At 40.2% G+C, this 23264-nt stretch overlaps 3 protein-coding genes across 4 annotated transcripts; 2 read left to right on the forward strand and 1 right to left on the reverse strand.

The window, feature by feature from the left end:
- Positions 1 to 69: 69 nt before the first annotated feature.
- Positions 70 to 1460, reverse strand: LOC128264926 (serine/threonine-protein phosphatase 6 catalytic subunit). Its single transcript, XM_053000647.1, has 2 exons — positions 1217 to 1460; positions 70 to 1136 (listed from the first exon to the last, which is right to left on the reverse strand). Exons 1-2 carry the CDS (start codon positions 1379 to 1381, stop codon positions 390 to 392), a joined length of 912 nt encoding a protein of 303 aa, XP_052856607.1. The 5' UTR covers positions 1382 to 1460; the 3' UTR covers positions 70 to 389.
- Positions 1461 to 2036: 576 nt separating this feature from the next.
- Positions 2037 to 5674, forward strand: LOC128264941 (vacuolar protein sorting-associated protein 4). The gene is made up of 5 exons (XM_053000665.1): positions 2037 to 2209; positions 3152 to 3291; positions 3416 to 4277; positions 4777 to 5005; positions 5074 to 5674. Exons 2-5 carry the CDS (start codon positions 3156 to 3158, stop codon positions 5173 to 5175), a joined length of 1329 nt encoding a protein of 442 aa, XP_052856625.1. The 5' UTR covers positions 2037 to 2209; positions 3152 to 3155; the 3' UTR covers positions 5176 to 5674.
- A 1452-nt stretch (positions 5675 to 7126) lies between these two features.
- LOC128264936 (uncharacterized) lies at positions 7127 to 22998 on the forward strand. Of its 2 annotated transcripts, none has more exons than XM_053000658.1 (6): positions 7127 to 7409; positions 14710 to 15420; positions 17965 to 18551; positions 19465 to 19924; positions 20319 to 20718; positions 21137 to 22998. In XM_053000658.1, the coding sequence occupies exons 2-6, from the start codon at positions 15366 to 15368 to the stop codon at positions 22620 to 22622; spliced, it is 2988 nt and encodes a 995-aa protein (XP_052856618.1). In that variant the 5' UTR covers positions 7127 to 7409; positions 14710 to 15365; the 3' UTR covers positions 22623 to 22998. The 2 variants fall into 2 exon arrangements, with proteins under 2 accessions (XP_052856618.1, XP_052856619.1); XM_053000659.1 differs by having other exon boundaries at positions 7127 to 7353.
- Positions 22999 to 23264: the final 266 nt, after the last annotated feature.

The raw sequence follows: 23264 nt of genomic DNA on the forward strand, positions 1-23264 counted from the left end.
ACTTGGAGATACTTCTTAAACAAATCGAATCTATACTTTCATTATTATTTTTTTTTTCTTTTTTTGGTGTTTTGGTGAGCTTTGAGTTGCTGAAAACAAATAAAAAAAAGGTTAAACGTTGATCTTATTAAACAGATATGTGTTTTGCCATACGAAAGGGTGTGTGTTTATCGGTTCTGAGTGTTTTGTTTAGTTTAGTTTGGTGTATGTTCCGAGTTGAAGGCGTTTAAGGGTAGACAAATGGACCAGTCGAAGGCTGCTCTCCGCTGAGTCCACAAGCGTAGATGATTGATTGCCACGATGCCCAAACAATGGGCGGATCGTATTGGATCGGTATAGTATGGTATCGTACGTATCACACGGGGCATTTAACATCGTTGTTCTTTAGATTAGAGGAAGTAGGGCGTTGTGTTCTGCTTGGGTATCACCCGTTCGGCATCCGGCACCGCCAGAAAGATCTTCGTCTGCCTCTGTTGCGCCGTTTCGAAGCTCAGGATGGCGGCCACGTTCCCGCATCGATAGCAATAGTTCGGGGCCGACCACACGGTCACCAGTTTGCCCTCGAACATGTACTTGATGCCCTCGTTGACCAGCTGATGTGCCCGGCAGATCAGATCCAGGTTGTTGATCGCCATGAAGTCCTTGGTGACATTGTGCCCAAAGAGCCAGCCGGCGCCGCGCGGACTCTGGCCCCAGTACTCCATGTCCTCGGGATCGGACCACACCAGATCGCAAAAGGCCCCCTTGTACGGTATCTCGCCATTGCGCTCGATCGTCCGGATCTGGTCCAGCGTGATGATCTCCGGGCTCAGGCCGCCGTGCACGCACAGAACCTCCTCGTCGATGATGGCAGCGATGGTGAGCAGGTCGAAGACCTTGCAGCAGTACTTCCAGCCGTTGGCATTCCCGTACTTGCTGAAGCACTCGTCGAAGAAGCCGTACACCTTAGTGATCTGACGCGTCTCGTGGTTGCCCCGCAGCAGGGTGATCCTGCTCGGATAGCGGGCCTTCAGGGTCAGCAGCCGGGTGAAGGTCTCCAGCGAGTAGTAGCCCCGATCCACGAAGTCGCCCATGAATATGTAGTTGGTGTCCGGCACCTGGCCGCCCGTCCGGAACAGCTGCTCCAGGTCGTAGAACTGGATGAAGTAGATTAGTGCGTGAGTACTACGGTTTACGGATTACGGACTACGGATAGCCACATGGACAATGCCCTCACCTGGCCGTGGATGTCGCCGCAAACGGTGACGGGCGTGCTCACGGGCAGGATGTTCGTCTCCTCCAGCAGGATGTCGCACACCATCTCGCACAGCTTCTTCAGCTCGTTCTCCGGCAGGTACTTGCACTCCTTCACTATCTCTATCCACTTGTCCACATCGCCCATGCTGACTGCTCTGGTATTATCCACTTCCACTCCGCCAAAATACAATATATTATAAATAATACAATTATTATTTGCCCACCTCTAGTTGGCACTAATAATTATCGATATCAATCGCGCCTTCTCATATCGATTGTTCGGCAAATATCGAAAGGTTGAATGTTCATTCATTTCATTATATTTTAAATGTAGTTATTTGTTTCAGTGTTAAAAAAAATATATATAAATCAAAACTGAATCAAAATATTTTTTATTTTGCCACTTGGCCAAAATTACCTATACTATCTCCATTTCCGGTCGATTTTAAAACAATATTAATTTTTACCAATTTTTGAATTTTTAAAAAGGGGTAAAATTTTTTGTGAAAATTTGCTTAATTCTGCAATAACAGCTGTAAATTTAAATAAAAAATACAGCCACAGCAGTATTAAAAACGTTAATAAATAAACTCAGGTCACTGAAATTAAATACTATTTAAATATAATATTCCCTGCAAGCCAAACCGTATTAAAATCAATTTAATTAAATTATCTTGGCTTTTTGCTTAGGTGTTTGCACATACCTTACTTAATCATAAAACGCTTATGAAATTCAAAAAGCCCGCGGCTTGCCAGTCTGACCAGTTGCCAGTTCGCGTTTTGCTGGGCAACAACCTAATGCCAAACACCCGATACGGTCACTCTGGCAAATAAAAAAAAACAAGACGTCGTCATTCGGGTTGGAATTCCAACAAAATAGTTAAGTTTTCCTTTTGTTTAACTCCCGTCGAACAGCCAACGAGTTAGCCAGTGACGACTGCCTGCATTTCGGAGCAAGTCAGCCAGCATAAAGGTGAGTAATCCTCGCGAGCTTCCCACAATCCCCGCCCCCGAAGGCCGCGATTCGGGTGTTTTTGTGAATTTGCCGCTGTGTGTGGAGCATTAGTCATGCCCAGAAATTCGATTTTGCTTGCGAACTGCGTCACCGAAGGACCCTGAAACTGGAATCGGTAACGCACTCGGAGTTGCCATTGTCCCCCGGGATTGGGTAACCATTATCTTCGATTTTCCCCGCTCCTTGTGGAGGTACGGCAACTCGGGTGGCAAGAGGAAGCAGAAGAGCCTGGCTTTTCGGCCCCTAATTCGAGGCCAAATCCCGATGGGGAGGGGCCAGTAGTACCCCAAAATACATAGCCAACTAGCTTTAATGTCCGCAAAGTAGGGATCCATCGTGTCGATAGACAAATCTTCATATCAAATAAAAATTGACATTTGAATACCATAAATATCTGTTGGTTCCTATTGATGTAGGTCAACTAAACCTCATGTTAGCATATAATATCCCCAAAGTTGGGATCAATCGTATCGATAAGGAAATCTTCTGAAATGTGAATATTTTAAATATCCGTTGGTTCCTCTAGATTAAGGCATACTTGCATCTGCATATTATAAATATAAGTTGATTGCTATGGGTAATGAGCGGATCTAGTCATTCTATATAACTCTTAGAATATATATATATATATATATATTAATTTAAATTTGTATTCACTTTACAAAGATTTAACCACTAGTTTATTATGTATATCAGATAAAGTTAATAACATTTAGGTTGTCAGGAACAATACAATGTATGCAAGGTACTAACAAACTAAATAAATTATTAAAGCTTAGTTTTAAAATTAATGCTTAAGATATACTGCTGCTTTTTTGAAGTTGTATACAATTGAAAGGATATCATTGCTGTTGGTGCTTTTGAAAGTTTATTTATATTTGTAACCGCTTTACTTTCCAGCAATATGGCAGCCGGAACCACACTACAGAAGGCCATCGATCTGGTAACCAAGGCCACCGAGGAGGATCGAAACAAGAACTACGCGGAGGCATTGCGTCTTTATGAGCACGGAGTGGAGTACTTTCTGCACACCATCAAATGTAAGTGGTCCTTCGGGATTTAAAGATTACATTTCAAAATTCCCAAGACGCTAGTATTTTTGTTTTGCAATCAACTCGTTGCCCCTACAATATCTAAATATCCAAATAATCTCGCCCAAATCAGATGAGGCGCAGGGCGAGAAGGCCAAGGACTCGATACGGGCCAAGTGCCTGCAGTACTTGGACCGGGCCGAGAAGCTCAAGGAGTACCTGAAGAAGGGCAAGAAGAAACCGATCAAGGAGGGCGGCGAGTCCAGCCCCAAGGACGACAAGGACAAGAAGAGCGACAGCGACGACGAGGATGGCGACGATCCCGAGAAGAAGAAGCTGCAGAGCAAGCTGACGGACGCCATTGTCATTGAGAAGCCAAAGGTGCAGTGGTCCGACGTGGCCGGCCTAGATGCCGCCAAGGAGGCGCTGAAGGAGGCCGTCATCCTGCCGATCAAATTCCCGCAGCTGTTCACCGGCAAGCGCATACCGTGGAAGGGCATCCTGCTGTTCGGACCGCCCGGCACCGGCAAATCCTATCTGGCCAAGGCCGTCGCCACGGAGGCCAACCGCTCCACATTCTTCTCGGTGTCCAGCTCCGACCTGATGTCCAAGTGGCTGGGCGAGTCCGAGAAGCTGGTCAAGAATCTCTTCGAGCTGGCCCGCCAGCACAAGCCCTCGATCATCTTCATCGACGAGATCGACTCGATGTGCTCGGCGCGGTCGGACAACGAGAACGACAGCGTGCGGCGCATCAAGACCGAGTTTCTTGTGCAAATGCAGGGCGTGGGCAACGACACCGACGGCATCCTCGTGCTCGGCGCCACCAATATACCCTGGGTCCTCGACTCGGCCATCCGGCGGCGGTTCGAGAAGCGCATCTACATTCCGCTGCCGGAGGCGCACGCCCGCCTCGTCATGTTCAAGATCCATCTGGGCAACACCACGCACGTGCTCACCGAGCAGGATCTCAAGGAGTTGGCCGGCAAAACCGAGGGGTATGTGTATTTATATATTGGAGGGGTTGTGTTGGGGCGTACCTAGGTACAATTTTTTCTTACCTCATATTTTACCTAGGTACCTCGAAATGATTAATTTATAAAAAAATTAACTTCATTTTAATTTTGTTCCACTTTTTTGTACCTATATTTTTTTATTTTTAATATTTTTTATTGAGAAGGAAAATAAGAAGTTGATGTATTTTTTGTTTTCTATAACCTACTTTTACTAGAATAAACAACATATGTTACTTATGTTATGAGATCTAATATTACTTTCAAAGTATGTACATCATTACAAACTAATTCATAATAATTAAGGTGGACAAGGGAAATAGGGAAACAAAAGAACTAGACCAGTTAAATGCAGTGGTTATCCTTACTTAGATACCTAAAAACCGGTGCAACTCTTACCTTACCCAAGTATTTATTTTTAACGAAATTTCTAAATCCCTATAAGATTATCAAACTAATCAATTGATTTTTTGCTGCCTTGCAGATACTCTGGCGCTGATATCTCCATCGTGGTGCGCGATGCTCTGATGGAGCCAGTGCGCAAGGTGCAGACCGCCACGCATTTCAAGCGGGTGTCGGGTCCCAGTCCCACCAACAAGGAGGAGACTGTCGACGACTTGCTGGTTCCATGCTCGCCGGGCGACCAGGGCGCCATCGAGATGAACTGGATGGATGTGCCCAGCGACAAGCTCTTTGAACCGCCCGTGACCATGGTAGGGATTTGGAATTAGTCCTTCTTTATTACTACCACCACTACAATTACTATGTTTGCTATCCCCAGCGCGACATGCTGAAGTCGTTGTCCCGCACGAAACCCACTGTCAACGAGGACGATCTGACAAAGCTGCGCAAATTCACAGAGGACTTTGGCCAGGAGGGCTAGACACTCGATCGATGCAGCCCCGCCAGAAACCGTCAGCACCACCAGCTAATTCTAATTGTTGCCTATTGCATAAATTCAAACACGTTTTACTTCTGGCTCTCCTTAAACATTTTTTTTTATTTTCTACTATATTAATATGTATACATACGATATATGGTTAAATTGCAATTCAAATGCGTCGTGCGATTGCTAAGGAGACGAGAGGAACATAATGATGCAGTGAGCAGTGAGAAGAGGTTGGGATTGTTTTAATCACAAAGTCAATGTATTTTTGTACTCTTAATGTTAAGTGATGTAGAAGAAACCCGAAATCCAAACCGAATGCGATTGCCACTCGGACTTGCCACCTTGGACACCTGTCACCCGATCGAGATCGCATCAAAAAAAGGAGGAGGAGCGGGAGGATCAGCAAGTGGAGCAGTTTTAGCGCAGCCGAGCAAACCTATTTAAAATGTAACGTACCAGAAATAAAAACGAAAATTGTATACAATACCAACTACGTACCAAGAATGCCAATTGTGAATTGCCAATAGTGGGGAAAACCCCCGTTCCCCGTCGCAAATGACCCCATTCCAAACGTAAGCCACCAGGTGGGTGGGAACATGAGGAGAAACTGCGGAGAGTGGCAGCATTTTCGGCCTAAAGTGGCGCAAAAGAATGCCCTACATGCCATATGATAAGATCTTTATGCGCTGCAAACGTTCGGCCCACGAACATTAACGTCGTTTCTGGCCGATCGGCCAGATACTATCTATCGGGCATCTTGTGAACGCCGACAGCGCACAGTGGGCATAGTTTTCTGAAACGAATTTTTTTTTAAAAATTCAAACAACATTTGTTTACAAAATGTATGTACATAAGAACCTAAATTTGCATACCTTTTTTTTTGATCGCATCTTGATATTCCTTTATATGTAATGCTTTGTAATGATAAATTCACTTAAATTGTATACCTCTTCTTAAACCCTATTATTTATGGGATATGAATATTCCTTATATATTATGCTTTGTAATCATAAGTTTGTTTTAAGCCGTTTTTATCGGATATTAATATTGCTTAATATAATATGCCTTATTAACCCAAATTGACCTAAATTGTATTCCTCTTTTTAAATCTTGATATTTCTTTATATAAATTAAATGATTATATTTGATGAAACATTGAACTAGCTTTAATTATTTCGGCTACACTTTTTAGTAAGCTAAATAAATTCTGTACAATTTTAAAAGAGCAGTTTTAAATGGTCGTAGGTGGAAATTAGTTTTATCTTTTCGGCTCTTTTTTCTAGCGCTAACCAACAATTAATTGTTTGAAATTTTAAATTAGGCCCCATTTAAAATGTGGGAACATATAATGAACAATAAATATTTGCAGATAATACAAGCTTATAAACTCATTAAATTTATTTTATAAACTTTAATCTATAAAATCTTTGAGGTAGCTTCGTATTATTTTGAAATGTAACAAATTAAATAATTTTATTTGGATATTATTATTGATATTGTCCTAGGTTAAAACATAAGAAAATGAGTGCGGTCTTCTTCATTAAGGTGCTGATATAAAATTTATTCAAATATATCTCTAAGGTATGTTTTGTAATATATTTAAATATTACAATTTAAATAAGTACCTTTTCATATTATAAATAATTTTTTCTGGTTTAACCATGTTCTTCTTTTTTACGTTTTTGATATGCACTTTATTCAATAATAGCTTTGAGGTATTTTTATATCATATTTAAATATGACAATTTAAATAATTACTTTTTTTTGTATTATAAATGATATGTTAAGGCTAACGTAAGTTTTTATGAGTGATCGACTCCATAGTGCGACGCTGAAAGCTCCGAGTAGCGATCGTGGGGTGTGGGTTCGGGTTCGGGTTTGGGTTCGGGTTCGCGTTCGTGTTCGGCTTTTTCGACTTCGCCTCGTTGGGGTTTCGATCGTGAGTTTGAGCCGGGCTTTGGGCCACCGTTTTCAGTTGATCTTCAGCCGCAAAGGCTAGAGGTCCGTGAATCCAAGATCGGTCCGCGTTCATTTCTGCCAATTGTTTCGCCCGCACATTGACAGTTCCGTTACGTGAGTGCAGCATTGCACAGAGTTAAAGAGTTAAACAAAGCCAAAAGATACAAAGATACAAAGCCAAAAGACACAGATACACGGCAACAACATTTCTCGGTTTGTTTTGCGCAACTTTGTTTTTTTTTTTTTTGTTGGTGGCAAGCGTGAAAAAAGTGCGTATTTGTTTTGATTTGTTTTTTGTTTGGTGTGCAATTGGTTTTTGTCTTTTTGTTTGTTGTGTTGTGGTTTTTTTTAAGGTGCATTAATTACCTAGCCTTTGGGCCTGGCCCTTTTCTGTTGGCCTCCCGAGTTTTACACACACTTTATTTGATCTCTTTTTTCTTACTGCGGTCATTTGTACACAGCGAAAAAATATGTACTATTACCGATTTAGGCACATAAAGTATTAAACATAACAAATGTAGCTTTCATGTCTATTTAATTTAAATACATTTAAAATGATCAAAAGTTTGGTTTGATTGTTTTTTTTTTTAAATTTGGGCAACATCTTGGGCTTATTTCTAAGTCATTGGTGCATTTTGTCTTGATTTAAGTTTATATAAAAACACCATACAGGCTGCTTAAATACTGTTCATTTTAACTATATATATTATAAATATATTGTTAATTCTAGTAAACTTTGAAATTTGTTAAAAAATTATTAGAAAAAGGTTATTTAGTTAGGGGTCACCAATCAAATAAAAATGGTTCAATCTTTTTTGTGTGATATTGGTGATGTAAGCTGCTGATTTTGATTTTAGCATGGAGTGAATTTTCAAATAAAATTTTTCACCGTGTAAAATAGCCGTGGTGAAGCGCAACTTTCACGCGCTTCAGGTGAAAACCGTGAGCCGGGTCCAAAATAAAATAAAAATAAGCGAAATGAAGAAGAAGTTGAGTCCGAAGCCGCACAGCAGCCGAACATACATAATTTGTTGTTATATTTATGTTGTTATTATTATTGTTGTTATTGTTATCGTTGTTGTTTTTTCCGCTGCTGCTGGTGGACTATGTTTTTCCCCCACATTCGCATTGTTTTACTTATTTTTTTCCGTGACTTACTTTGAGTTTTTGACTACTGTTTTTGTGTCAGTCGCCGTTTTGCGAAACTATTTCAGAAATGCATATTTCTTGCGGCGCACATTTGTCCAACTGACTGAGTTATGTGCATAAAATTAAGTGCATTGCAGTGTACAGGACTGGCTTTTCATCATCCCATACCCATACCCATTCTTTTTTTTAAGTGTGTCGCCCTGCTTACATTTATTGCATCCAGTTTGTTTGGTTTTTCTTGCCACCAGGTATATTATGCATGTTTCGATTAAACTTGTTTGCAGAGGCATTAACATCAACACCTGCCCCCCCTGCAGATCAGAAAAAACTAAAAATCATGCTGACATTGACACGAATTGTCGACGCCAGCAACAACTAAAGAAACAAAAAAAAAAACATAACAAAACAAAAGTCAAATCATACAGTTTAAAGTTGAAATCCAAACAAAAGTGCCAACTACAAATTTATGACTAAGATTTGTTGTGTGCGGCTCCACAATTAAAGTGCATAAAATTCCACCAATGTCAGAAGCCAACAACATTGAAATACATATATTAATTTAGCTTACTAATTTGTTTTTGGTAAAATCATCGCACCGAAGAGAAATAATAACATTTAAAAGGGGTTATTTTGATCTTAGGCGGTATTTTCGAAGATTTTAAACTGTCTATGCTTTATGTAATTTTAATATATGAACTTGGAATACATATATTAATCTAAATTATATGTTTTTGGTAAATTCATCGCATTGTAGAGAACTAAAAATATTTAAAAGGGCTTGTTAAATATCAATTTGTTGATTGTGTTGTATTTTTATAAAGACTAGGCACTTGCATAAATTCTGTTCGTTTAAGATAGGATTTATTATAAAAAATTTAATAAACCTTCAAATATATGAGTATTATTTTTCTCCGTGTGTCAATTTTGAATTGCATTTGGAGTTAAACAAACCGATCGAAGAGCCAGCGAACAATCAACTCTTGATGATTGTTGTATGTTGATTGTCGATTGGCTTTGCCCGGGGAACAAGGTCGTTTACCACGCATATTATCAAATGCAAATGGGCATTATATTATGTCTGCTAAATGCTGGAAAATTTCGTCAAATTGTTTAAGCATAATTCGTTGGATAATCGCTGCATTCAATTTGTGTTTACCCTTACCTTGATCACTTATATGCATTAGATGCGCCTATTATTTTATTTTATGTTTTTTATTTCTCTATTACTTAAAGTTCCCAATAAAAGAATTATAATTGCTTGGAAAAGAGACCATAAAAAGCAGCGCAGACAAATTAAATTTCTTTTGTTCTTGACAAAGCGAAGCGAGGCCGGTAATTACAAAGAATAATTATTTTTTATCTGGTGTGTTAATTGTGGTTGTCATTACGTTGGCCAAGTGAGTGGAAAGCCAAAGATAAGTCAGAGCTCTAGATTTTCCCGCTTGGATTCTGGGAAAATGCTGTTTAAGTGTGACACTCTTTTAAGCACAAGCGGAAATAGTAAGGAAAATATATTTTATGGGATCTGTTATTCAACTATTTTATTTCATAAAACAGAATTTATAAGAAAATGTGTAATAGTTAATTTTTGTATATATTAATTACACATTTCATAACTGCAAATACTTAAGGGTTATTATCTATTTATTTCTTACTCTATCTTTATGTTGAATCTCTAAAAGTTATATACTTTTCATAATGATTTGAGTTTATATAGTTTTAAAAACATATTTATTCTTTGTGTACTGAAGCTCTTCTCTTAGTTTATTGCGGTTCTCTCTGCTTTTTATTTAATCATCTCATTGTCGTTGGGTAACTGGGCCAGAAGGTTTCGTAAGAAAAGAAATGGTATATGGAAGTGCCTGATTAGGTCAACTCGTTCCATGAACCATAACTATAACTGGCAACTTGATGCTGTCGCCGGGAAACGACAAAAGAGTGCTGGTATTTGGTGTTTGGAATCGGAGTTTGCTGTTCCCGAAAACTGTGTCGCACACACCTAGCCATACACCATACACCAAACACCATAAACCTAACACCAAACACCAAACACCCATTCATTGCATGCATGTAATTGTGCTGGTTTTATTTTCGGATATGCTGTTGTGCCACTTTACCGTTGCATTTGGCTGATTAATGGAATATTGTTTACATATTGCTGCTGTTCTGCATCGTCAATGAGGATTGCATGGCACCACGAAAAGTTCTGTGTTTCGGGAGGCATAAAAAGCGCCTCGAAAACGGTCATAAATAGCCGCCATTAATTGCATGCAGCAAAGCTATGAAAAGGTACACCGGAACAAATAAGTCTGCTTAACCTTTTTCATACTTTTGAAACAATCACTTGAATTTCACTTTATTGTTGGGAAAATTATGTAAACTTTTATGATATTGATTATCAGATAATTTGTTTTTTGTATGTGATGTAGCTGTGTAGGGTGTTTTATATATTTTAGATTTCATTATAATAATATTATTTTATTTTTATACAACAGTTTCTTGTATAATTCCAATGTCCAATGTAAACCATATATTTTGCTGTTTTTTTGCTGTTTTGTTTAATGCATTGTGTTGATTTTTTGCTGTGTAACTACCAACATTGGGTTGAAAATCCCCAAAGGCGCGAGCGGAAATTTTATGCTTTGCTGGTTTTCGTTATATTTTCTTGCCCGACTCTCGAATTGAATCGGATCGGCTTCCTCCCTTTTTTCTCTATATTTTGTTGCTGGGTCCGTCGTAACAAACAGGAAACTATTTTATGCTGCCATGCGAAAATTGGCTAAGGAAATTTATGTATGTATTTTCGGCTTTTGGGTTTTCCTTACGTCTTTTTAATGTAGCTTTTTTACATTGGGACTGCAATCAGACATCAGCCATTGGTGGCAAGTTCGTTGCCTAAGTCTTTCGTTTGGCAAGTGGCATTTGGCCAAAAACTTGAATAAGTTGCAGTTTCCAGTTGGGGATCATTTTCGTTTTTAAAATATTTTCGAATTATCCAAGACAACTGTAAGGAATCGTACTATCTATAGTTTTATATATATATATTTTTTTTTTTCCTGGGATCAGTTAGTTTTAATAGAAACTCGCAATGCTTAATTGAAATTAAACTCAAACTTCAACATCGATTGCCATAAAGTTTTTACGACTAACCTCATTGGCGAAATCAGACTGGAAACCCATAAATAACATTTGACTTCTTCATTGTTGGCTGAATTTCTTAGTGGAATTCACCGTTTGGTCTCGGGGAGTATAGAGTAATAATAATAAAAGTTTTAACTATTGCATTTGGGTTTTTTCTTCGTTGTTTCTGTGCTCCGTTTGACAAGAGCACACACCGACCGTCTGCATGTATTTGGCTTGACAAATCAATCAAATCGCTTCATGCCAATTTCGATTGCACAAAGACACAAGGCGAAAACAATGCATTGGTATTGTGTTTTTTGAGTTTTTTGTAATATATTTATTTTTTTGGTCTGGCATTTGGCAATGCCAAGTGGCCATTTCCATTGTCCGCCATTCGTTTGGCTCACGTCCAGAGTTTAATGAGACATGGACATTCGGCCGGACGGACGGACAGAAGGTAGAAAAGCGCTGCCAACTGTGAACTGCACTTTTCTTTGGCACGGCTCGGTTTTCTCTATCGATTCGCAGACTTTCCCAGCCAGTTCTCAGTACGTCTCACTTTTCCCATTCAAATGGGACCTAGACAGAGAAAAAAATAAATTATTATTTAAAATTTGTGCCCAATGCCAGGCAGCTTAATTCAAATCTTCTAAGTAGCCACACAGATACAATAAAATATTAATATACCTAAATAAAATAATTAATAGAAAGGTTGCCAATAAACAAAGTTAGTTAAAACGTTTAAAAATATACTTTATATATAAAAACTTTAGGGCTAATAAAAGCTAAATTTAATAAACAATATGAATAGGTCAAAAAAGAAAATAACCAACTATTTAAAAATGTCAAAAAATAATTTCAAAAATTTCAATTTTAAGTAAGAAAAAAAGTATTCCTTTTCGGATTTGAACTTTTGGCTTGAGGAGGATTAAGTCTTTGATTTTAATTTTCTCTTTTATTTTATTTTTTTGGCTTGAAAAAAAGTCACTCTGGAATACATTAAATATCTCAAAGATATCGCATATTGGGCTTACAAATTCGCATTTATTTCTCAGTGTATTTTCTCAGTGTATTCTGAGTTTCTAATTTTAAGTACTTGCACCGTGTTTTTTTCCGTGTGATCGCAAAGATCACAGACACTCGTTCTTCGTAATGAGCTGAATTAGCCGCCAAACGCGAAAATGAGCTACGGAAAGCGTCAGAGCCGCCAAATTGGGTTAATCTATTTGAAAGTGGAAGCGCTGGCCGCACCGCACAGCACCACTGGCAAAGCTAGTCCACTATATGCATACATATATATATATATACACTATACTACTATATAAATACACATAAATATCAACATCTGATGGGGCCCATGCGAAAGTCGCCTAAGAAGCATTATTTTGTGCGTTACTTTCCATTTTGATGGCCATGTTCAAGAGTTGGCGTTGGGAGCTGATGATGCTGATGACGTTTGTCGCCGCTTTCTCAGCAACAGCAACAACAACTTCACCTGTCAACATTTTTTTTTTTTTCATTCTTTAACGGTACTCGCCTTTTAATTGTACCTTTTGCCCATCAACATTGGATCTTCACACAATGCGATGCGAACAAAGGGCCCCCCCTTTCGATGAACACGATGATGGTAGTAATGATGGTGTGCTGACATCCGCTCGGATCGGTCGGCTATAGCTAATGGATCGGTGATCGCTTTGGTCACGGGAAGTTAATGTAATCATTATCAATAGGATGCGACTAATTTAAAGAAAAGCAGTCGTTTGATGTCTTTACTTCGACATAATTGAGACCATAGACAATATTTTCACAGTTTCTGCATTTTTAGTAAAACATTTTATTTATTTAATAAAATATAAAAAGATTGAAAACCCTTTAATAAATTGCTAATCAATACCAAAAAAAGTCTTGGTTAAGTTTCCTCAATTGAAACAAAAATGGTTTCTTTTGATAATTATCTTGGTCACAAGCCATTAAACATTTCCATTATATTCGTTAAAAATGATGCAGATTTTCTGTAAGATTTGTATATCTTATTAAGAAGTATAATTTGTTTTTCCTAGAATTTTCAGAAATGAAAAGAAAGATTTTATTTGTATTGTATTTATTTATAATGATTATGGTTGTACTTCTTATTATTGAATGAATTATTGTATGTTTAACTTAATTAAATTGTAAAAAGCCAACTTGTAAATAAAAGTTACTAATGGCTAAGCAATCTATACAAAACTTACGTTGTTTGCAAGCCATTCTTTTGAAACTTTGCACTGCATTGTTATAATGCATTCGTTGTCCGCTGAATCGATGACAAAATATTTCGTGGCCAGGCAATTTCCAGAGGTAACAAGTAGCATTGGACAAAAGCCTCTTTGTGAAATGTTGCACAATCGTCGGTCTTTGGATGCTAATTGATAGATCACGTCCTCCGCCCAACGAAAGTGAAATGATTGTTGATTGAAGACCGCGTTTGTTAATCGATAGGGGAAACAGTTTCGGATTCCGCATCAGTTTCAGTTTCAGCTTAAGTTTCAGTTTCAATTTCAGTTCCAGTTTGGTGATTTTGTGGCCAAAGGTTTTCACTTTCGTTTGTCACATCTCCGCCTGAGTCACACCTCCAGTTACCATTTACCATTTACCATTTACCACACCTCCTGCCCGTGCAATAATGATTTGGGCCGAGTAAATTAGCCAAAAGTCAACAAATGGCTGTGTCCACCTGTTGACCCAAATGTGTGAGCCGGCCGAAAGCGGTCGGGCGGGATTTGGCGGCCAGAATGCTCGGCAGTCAAGTGTAAGGTCAATGGACTAAATGCCGCAGATGCAAGATGAGAGAGGCAAGAGACATTGGACCATCGGTCCACATGCGCAACATCCTGTTCGGGTGCCACTGCAACCGGCCTATTATACAATGGCCACCGGCTACACGGAGCAAAAAAAAAACCACCAACATAACAATCTTTACAATGTGGATTTCGAAATTAACCCAATATTAATATGTAGGCTGGAAATGTAATAATTCTATGATAAATATAAAACAGATATCTGTATAAAAATTAGAACAGCTTGTACGCTACACAAATTTGAGATAAATTTGTCACTAAACTCCTCAAAAGACTATTGGTATTTTATTTTCTGTTATAACATGCTTTTTATTGTTTTAATATTTTTAATGTCTAAAAAAAATGTATGAAACAATTTTATTTTATAAAAATTTTTGAAAAATGTATAATTATGCTCGTATTTTTAGCCGTGTGAAGCGAACCCGTTTAACTTTTATGAGTTTGACTCTTCTGATTGCAGACGAATGATCGCCAGCCATCAATCAGGCCATCAATCAGTCAATGCCGCTTGTCGCAAATTGGAGCTGGCGTTGGAATTGGAATTGGAGTTCGAGTTGGAGTTGGAGCTGGAGTCGTTGGAGTCATCGTTGTAGTCACCGCTCTCCCTTCGCGGAGAAAGCCAAAGTCGCAACCTGAAACCTGGACTCGCAATCCAATACTCGATACCCCGAGTTCCCAGTGGAGTTTGGCTTTTGCCGTTTGGCGACAGTGTCTGTTTCAGTGTCTGTGTCTGCCTTTTGGCTAAGTCAGTCAGTGAGTCAGACACTCGAACTTGCAGTCATAGTTATAGTCACGACTCCACATCCACATCCACAACCACATCGTCTTCGCTTTGGCTTTGCTTTTTTATTTGCTGGCTGCTGCTGCTGCTGCTGCTGCTGCTGCTGTCGCCTGGCAGGTTCACAAATAAGTGAAAGTGAATTTGTTTATTGTATATTTTGCTATTACCAAAGCAAAAGAGACGCATAACACAGCATTGAGACAACTTTAACAACTGGAGACACACTGTGCAATTCCATTTACAGGGGCAGATATCCGCAGATTTGGCATTCGATCAATGAAGATCGTTGTAGAACGAACAGACACTAAATAACACGAGCTGCAATCGAAGTCAGCATGTTAAACGCTAGCTACATACTTCTGGTGGTGCTGATATGCCACACGGCGAATGGTGAGTATACGCCCCGTGGGCTCCATTAACTAATTGCCAGCCGGCGGCGCGATACATTAACTAATTTACTTAGCGCTCGACTTGTATTTGCTTTTAACGAGTGCGTCCCTGTGTGTATGTGGGTGGTGCGGTGATTGTGCCAATTGAGAAGACGATCAACGAACCACTTCACAGCAATGATTGCACAATGGTCCAGACAGCAGCTTTCCATGCTACTGTGTTTACACAATCAAAAATAATGCCCAATATGGGTCATTCTTAGAAATTTGTCTCGAAATTCCCATTGGCTGTAATCAAATGAACCCAATAAGATTAAGTTGCGAAAGAAAAAGAGATTCGTTCAAGAATTTTTATTACTTTTTAACTTTATTTCCTCCATTTTTGTTATTATATTTCCATTTGTTTTAAATATTTTAAATAGCATTTCACATTGTTTTAACCAATTTGTATCGCTTTTTTCTGTGTACATTTGCATGTATTCAAGTGTCTGATTGTCTGTATGTGAAGGCAAAACCAATAAAGTAAAGAGCTTCCAAGATTAGTTTACCCTTGAGCTGAGCCATGATTTGAACAGCTGAGGATCTTCCAATTATTTATTTAGGTTTGAAAATATATGCATAAGGGAACTGTTTACATTTGATACCAAGGACACAGATAGTTTAAAAGGATTTCTAAGCGGCAATATTTATGAAAATCATTTACACCACACAAAAATAAATATTATTTCTAAAGAACGACAAAAACCTTAGTGTATGTATGTGGCTGACAACATGAGCTGGTTTTAAGTTGCCTATTCATTTAATAGGTTCATTAATTATTACAAAACAATTACAATATGAAACAGTTTGAGAAAAATTATCAGATTTTACGTCCAACATAACAGAAAATAATTGGTTTTAAAAATTTATTTTTTTTTTGTGTACTTAATGAACAACCTAGTTTACATTTCGAAAAATCATTTCAGGTAGCTGAGGTGGCGTGAAGGGCACAGGTGTGGCACCTAGATCCTTGTACGTTTCGTGTTTGTGGCCTAGGTTTAATACCTGTGCAATTCAAATCAGCATTTTGCATTTAAAAACATTTTTTTATTGATTTCCATGTAGATATATTGCATTATTTCCTCGTTTCCTCTTTTGGAAAATAGAAGCTCGTTGTGTGGACAACGCGTGCTGACAGTTTTGGGCAGTGGGCATTTTGCATTAAAACCCAATGAATCTAATATGGAAAAGTATGTGAAATGTATTCAGAAATCAAACATTTTTGGAAATAGTTTTGTCTTTAAAATGTATTAATTTAACATATTAAATCTTAAACTAAATAAAGTAGATTCCGATTAGAAGATAGTAACACTATATTTTTTATTCTTCGTTAGACTAGAATTTTCTCTATAATTTTTTTAGAGCACAACCAAGTCAACATTTCGACGACGTTGGTCTTTTTGAAACTCGTATTTGTGATCTGGGTTCATAACCTGTGCACTTTCAATCAGCATTTTGGACTTCATTTTTTTTTATTGATTATTATGTAGAAGTTGTGCACTTTTCCCCGTTTCCTTTATTGGAAAATAGAAGTGGACAACGCGTGCGGACAGTTTTGGGCAGTGGGCTTGGCTATTGCTTTTAGTTTTGGTTTCAGTTTAAGTATCAGTTTCGGCTTTAAGGTATTTAGGTATTTTAAAAACGCAATCACGCTTCGGCGATTTATCATACAAACTCGCACACGAGTAGCGGAGTTATGTCATCCGCATGGCGTGCGTTTCGTTTCGTTTCGTTGCGAATCGAATCGAATTGTTTGAGTGGAAAACGTAAGACGGAAAATTAAAATTAAAAAAATTCACGCGTTGTCATTGCAAAGAAATTTTAAATAGTTTTGTCACCACCTTGTCGAGGGGGTGTTATATCAGTAGTTTGGGGCTTGGCCCAAGTGGTCAAGAAACTAGTAAAATAGATAAACTTTTCAACAAATTCAATGCTTAACTCATAGAAAATAACTAAATAATAATTAGAGAATAATAATGTATTTTAAGTATTATAAAGGGACCGAATGTAATCATTATTTTTATTTTATTATTATTTTAAATAAAAAGTTCACTTTTTAATCTTGGCATAATTTCGCACAGCTTAAATATAGTTTTAAGTGATATTTTTAATTGAAATTAAATCTCCCACAAAAAAAAGCATTATATCTCAGCAATATTTTTTGTCTAGCTTAGAATTAATAATTAGTACTTTATTTTTTTTATCGCTTGCAATGAATTCGGTCCCTGGTTTTTAATAGTAAAACAGCAATATCACTTACTCACCTTTTTCCAAGAAAGATAGACAGTTTTAAGTGGCTTATTGATTTTGGACTATAAAGAGCTGGGAGGAGCTAATGCCAACTTGGTAATACCAAAATCAAATTAAATCTTAAGTGTCTGCTGGCGAACGTGTCTGCCATGCAAAGAATCGTATTTATTGAATCGATTTATTTGAGTTTTAATATGGGTATATTAATCACATTTGCCTGTTTGTTTTTTTTTTTTTGTTTTGAATTTTTTTTTAGCTACCGCCCAGGAAGTGTCGGCCATGTCGATTTCGCCGGCCAATTTCGCGGAACTTTCGCAGGCGGTTGAGGATTCGCTGGCGGAATTTGAGGAGCGCCAGAAGGAGCGACTGCGTCAGGGCCACCGATCGCGAAGGGCCGTGAAAAGGGTTTGCTACGGTGAACTTGGCTGCTTCGAGGACTCCGGCCCGTTTGCCTATCTGGAGATGCTGCCCTCGCCGCCGGAGGAAATCAACACCAAGTTCTACTTCTACTCCACCCGCCAGCGATCCGATCGACCGCTGATGGAGCTGTCCTTCCTAAACATGACCAGTGCCTTTCGTGGCAAACGGGAGGCGGAGGTATCCAGTGGTGCGGCTTCACCCGAGGACAGTGGTCGATCCTCCAGCTCCAGTTCCAGCTCCCTGCCCACCCAGAACCAGAACGTCACCTTCACCACAGAGCGTCCGAAGAAAGCCACCGCCCAGCCCTCCATCGATGATCTCGAGGGATTCGATGAGCTGTCGGTGCGGGTCATTGTTCATGGCTTCGGCTCGGCCTGTCCGCATGTGTGGATCTACGAGATGAAGACGGCCCTCATGGCGGTGGTAAGTAGAGCCAACTATCAACATAGTTGGCAAGTATCTACACCGAAGAAACAAAAAAAAAAATAGTGTGTCTTGAAAATAAACTATATTATAAGTAAAAATTCCATATAAATTCCCAGCATTACAAGGCAGCCATGACTATGGCAAAATAATCCAGGTGCTAATTCAATCTCTCCTGTTAACTGGGGGAAAAATAATCAAATCTTAATCGCTTTCATAATGGTAATTTTCGGCGCTTGGTCTATTTAAAAATTCATAGAAAATGAATCTTTTATGTTAAAGTATGAGAAATAATCAGATTTTAATCCTCCAACATATTAGAAAATAGTTTGGTTAAAACTAACATTAATTATAAGACCAACAAATTTCATTTTCGTAAATAAATAAATTAATAATAATAATAAATTGATCAAAGACAACAGTACGTATGAGCGATTTTCCAAAAAATTTCATCTGGTTTGCCTTGAATGTTTTATGTTTAGCTTACAAAAAAAAGCTAGACTAAGGTCTTGAATGTTAATAAATTAAAGTTTTATTTATTTTATTTTTAGCTTAACATTATAAGCTAATTTGGAATTAAGAAAATGAAGATCTAACCCATCATATTTTTATAAGGTTTATAATTTAGATAAAAACGGCAAAAAAAGATATGATATTTTATGAGTTGCTGTTTTAATTTTTAAAATTTAAATAGGATTTGCACATTTCAAACTCTTTTATTTTATTTTTAAAATTACAATTTCAACTTTACCTAGAAACTGGTTAAATTGTGTTCCTTTTAATTTACCTGTGTATATATCTTTGCAACTTTTTCGTACCTTAGCTAAGCATAAAAAAACTAGTACTCTTTACTGATTCTGAGTAATGAGCATTTATCACCATTACTTTATATCTATACACTTATTATTTTCAGGAGGACTGCATTGTGATCTGCGTGGACTGGGAGAACGGGGCCACCTTTCCGAACTACGTGAGGGCGGCGGCCAATACGCGTCTGGTGGGCAAACAGCTGGCCATGTTGCTCCGGAACCTGCAGCAGCACAAGGGCCTCGACCTAATGCGCACCCATGTGATCGGCTTCAGCTTGGGGGCTCATGTCTCCGGATTTGCCGGCGCCGAGCTGCCCGGTCTGTCGCGGATCACCGGACTGGATCCGGCGGGTCCGCTCTTCGAGGCCCAGCATCCCAAGGTGCGACTGGACAGCAGCGACGCGGAGTTCGTGGACGTGATCCACTCGAACGGCGAGAACCTGATCCTGGGCGGCCTGGGCTCCTGGCAGCCCATGGGCCACGTGGACTACTATCCGAACGGAGGACGCGTCCAGACGGGCTGCTCCAATCTCTTCGTCGGCGCTGTCACCGATTTCATATGGTGTAAGTTTTGGTTTTGGGGATTTAAATATTAAACACTTTAAGCAAAAAGACAAATTTCATTTTGATATACTATAACATTTTAATATTAATGTTTGTATTTTAATATTTAACGCAGTAAGACAAATTCATAAAATATACATTACAATATACATTGTACATTTGATATAAGCAAATTTCGAAATGTATTCTTAAACAATTCTGACACAAAAAAGTAATTTGATTAATTTTTAATTAATTTTAATGTTTTACCTCATTTTGGAGGCTCTGTCTCAATTGAACATGGTTCCCTAATCAAAATAATGTTTAAATTTAGTCTTAAATATTTTTTGACCTTTGATAATCTTTTTTCTTCTTTATTAATTTAATAATTATTTTATTTGCCCATTTGCCACAGCTGCACAGGCTGCCGAGGACGAGGAGGGCCGTTCGTTGTGCAACCATCGAAGGGCCTACAAGTTCTTCATCGATTCGGTGGCACCGCGCTGCCTGTTTCCGGCCTTTCCCTGCGGCAGCTACGACGACTTCCTCAAGGGCCGCTGCTTTCCGTGTGCCCAGGACGACGAGGACCTGGCCGAGGGTGTGCCCAGGTGCGGCAACATGGGCTACTATGCCGATCGGTCCACGGGCAGGGGCCAGCTGTACCTGCTGACCCGCGAGGAGGAGCCCTTCTGCGCCCACCAGTTCCAGCTGCAGATCTTCAACTCCTTCAACGACCTGCCACTGCGCACCATAGGGCGGCTGGAGGCGATCCTCGAGGGAGATGGCGGCCTCAATGAGACCTTCGAGATATCCGAGTGAGTGGGCATTTCATAGAAGGGGATATCCCAGATACCAGGTTTCTGGGGCACCCCTGAAAATCGACTTGATAGCAGAGCATCCAAACACTGATTTTGTCCTAAAAAAGAAAAATAATTGAATTTCCTAAAAATATTGTTTAATATAATAGGAAAAATAATGATCTAGAGAATTAGTTGCTTCCAACAGCCCTGCCTTACTTTTTGGGCTAAATTGTGGTTAATGACTGTAGATGACGTTTGGTTATAAGAACTATCTTCTGAGGAATTCGCGGTTTTCGGTCCATGCTTTTAGGCATACCAATATGTTACTGTTTAAAAAAAAAAGCAACGGGAATTCTTCAGAAAAATGTGGACTAACAAATAAAGTATAGGAAAACCCAATGAAATGACCCACTTTTGTATGCTTTACCCGCAGAAAGGACGATGCGGAATTCTTTGCCGGCGACATAGTGTCCAAGATCATTGTGCCGCATCCCGCCCTGGGATTCCCCACCACCCTGAGCCTGCACTACAAGTCGTACAGCGGGTGGCTGAGCAAGGGCCTGCCCCACTGGGACATCGACAAGGTGGTGCTGACGGACAGCTTCGGCCGGAGCCACTCGCTGTGCCGCCCCACCACCAAGCTGAGCAGCGGCAGTCCGGTGCGCCTGCGCCTCCAGGCGGGCAACTGTGAGCTGGACAACCAGGAGGACTACGGGACAACGTACACCACGGCGGCACCTGCGGGCGGCAGTCCCACACTATCGCCGCCGGGCACCGAGGTGCCCACCGATTCCAGTGCCCAGGAGTCGGGCGTCGATGGCGTGGAGAGCGTGAAGCAGCGCAAGGACATCTTCAATTTGGGCACCAGCTTCAAGTTGGCCCGCAATCAGACATATCCCCTGGATCAGGCTGACGAGCTGCCCTGGCAGCCCATTCTGGTGGGCAACTCGCTGGACAATGAGACGGCCGGTGCGGCGGAGTCCAGTCGAAGCCTCTCGGATGCAACGGACTCAGTAGATTCTCCAGATTCAGCGGTAGCCGCTGGCGAAATTTTCGAGCCGGTGCTCAAGGATCGCAGGCTGGCCGTGAATAGGGGGCGAAATTTGCAGGACTATGGCACCACCGACAGTCCGGAGATTGTGGAGCCAGTGCTGAAGGCCACCACGCCGCGTGTTAAGCAGGGCAAGGATCTGGATTTATCGGACAGCGAAGTGGTGGCCGCCATGCCGGCAAAGACAATGACACAGTTGGGCACCGGACGATCCCCAGATCCGGATGAGCCGCAAACGGTGCAGCTGCTGCCGTTCCGTCTGGGCGAACTCCTACAGCGGGCCGAGCGGTATGCCCGGGAAACCCTATTGCCACTGATATCCGTGCAGGCGCCGCGCTTCTTTGGCTTCAATGTGACGCCCCACGATCGGGGCGTGGCCATTCCGGGGGAATCGCGAAAGCCCCGCTACATTCCGCGCTACGAGGAGTCGGCCTTTCTGAATGCCAACTCCAGTTCCTCCAGCCGAAGATCGCAGAAGGCCGCCCGCCGGTCGGCAGTGCAGCAGAGGAACCGCAACCTCTTCCGACTGATGCGATCGCGTGGTCAGTCGGTGGATAAGGAGGGACAGCCGGAGCAGGAGGAGTACCAGCCACGGGGGCAGAAAGGACAGCAGCAGCAGCCGGAGCAGCAGCAGAACGAGGTGAACTACTACACCAATGTGCTGCAGTCGGAGTCGCGATCCATGCGACCCGAAACGCCGGAGTACAGGCCCGTGTTCATCGATCTACCCACCTACAAACCGCAGACTGCTTCAGCTGCAGTTGCCGCTTCCGTTTCCGCTTCCGTTTCCGCTTCCGCTTCCACTTCCGTTGCCGCTTCCGTTTCGAGAGCCCGAAGGCGCGGCAGATCCCCCAAGCTGCTTCCCTGATATTCCCCGATATTCAGACAAACAGATATACACATATCTCAGCTGTCCCGCCATCGGGGATAAACACTTTGTGATATGCACACCAGATCGTGGCTATGGCACAGCTCCAAAAACTCCCATCCCAATCCCAACCCAAATCCAAATCCAAATCCCAACCCCAAACCTCCATTTACATTCACACTCACATTACACCACCCATCCTCACACTGTAAATATCCGAATCGAGCAAGCAAAAATATACACTGAAATGGAATTTCAAATCGTGGACCGTTACGTAGCATAAGATATTGAATGTAAGATTCTGAATGTGAGAAATTTAGTTGTTAAACATAAAACCTACAGTCGATGATCTCGACTTTAAGATAACAGTATATAATATTTGCTTTTTATTTTTGGGAAAATTAATGCAATACAAATTGCCGGGCTTCAAGATAACAGTATGAATTTCATTTTGGGATTGAATGCAATGAAAATTACAGGATACATTTCAAAATAAAAATAAGAGCTGCATGGTAATTTTTGACAAGTTAACAAATACTTTTAAGAACTGTACAAATTGGTTTATGCATTTCTTAAATTCAACCGGGGACCAAAAGTTTAGGCTGCAAGATTTCTTTTAAACAAGTACCAAAGAAAAATTCA

Source organism: Drosophila gunungcola, unplaced genomic scaffold (assembly GCF_025200985.1).
Source record: "Drosophila gunungcola strain Sukarami unplaced genomic scaffold, Dgunungcola_SK_2 000086F, whole genome shotgun sequence".
NCBI classification, from domain to species: Eukaryota; Metazoa; Arthropoda; class Insecta; order Diptera; family Drosophilidae; genus Drosophila; species Drosophila gunungcola.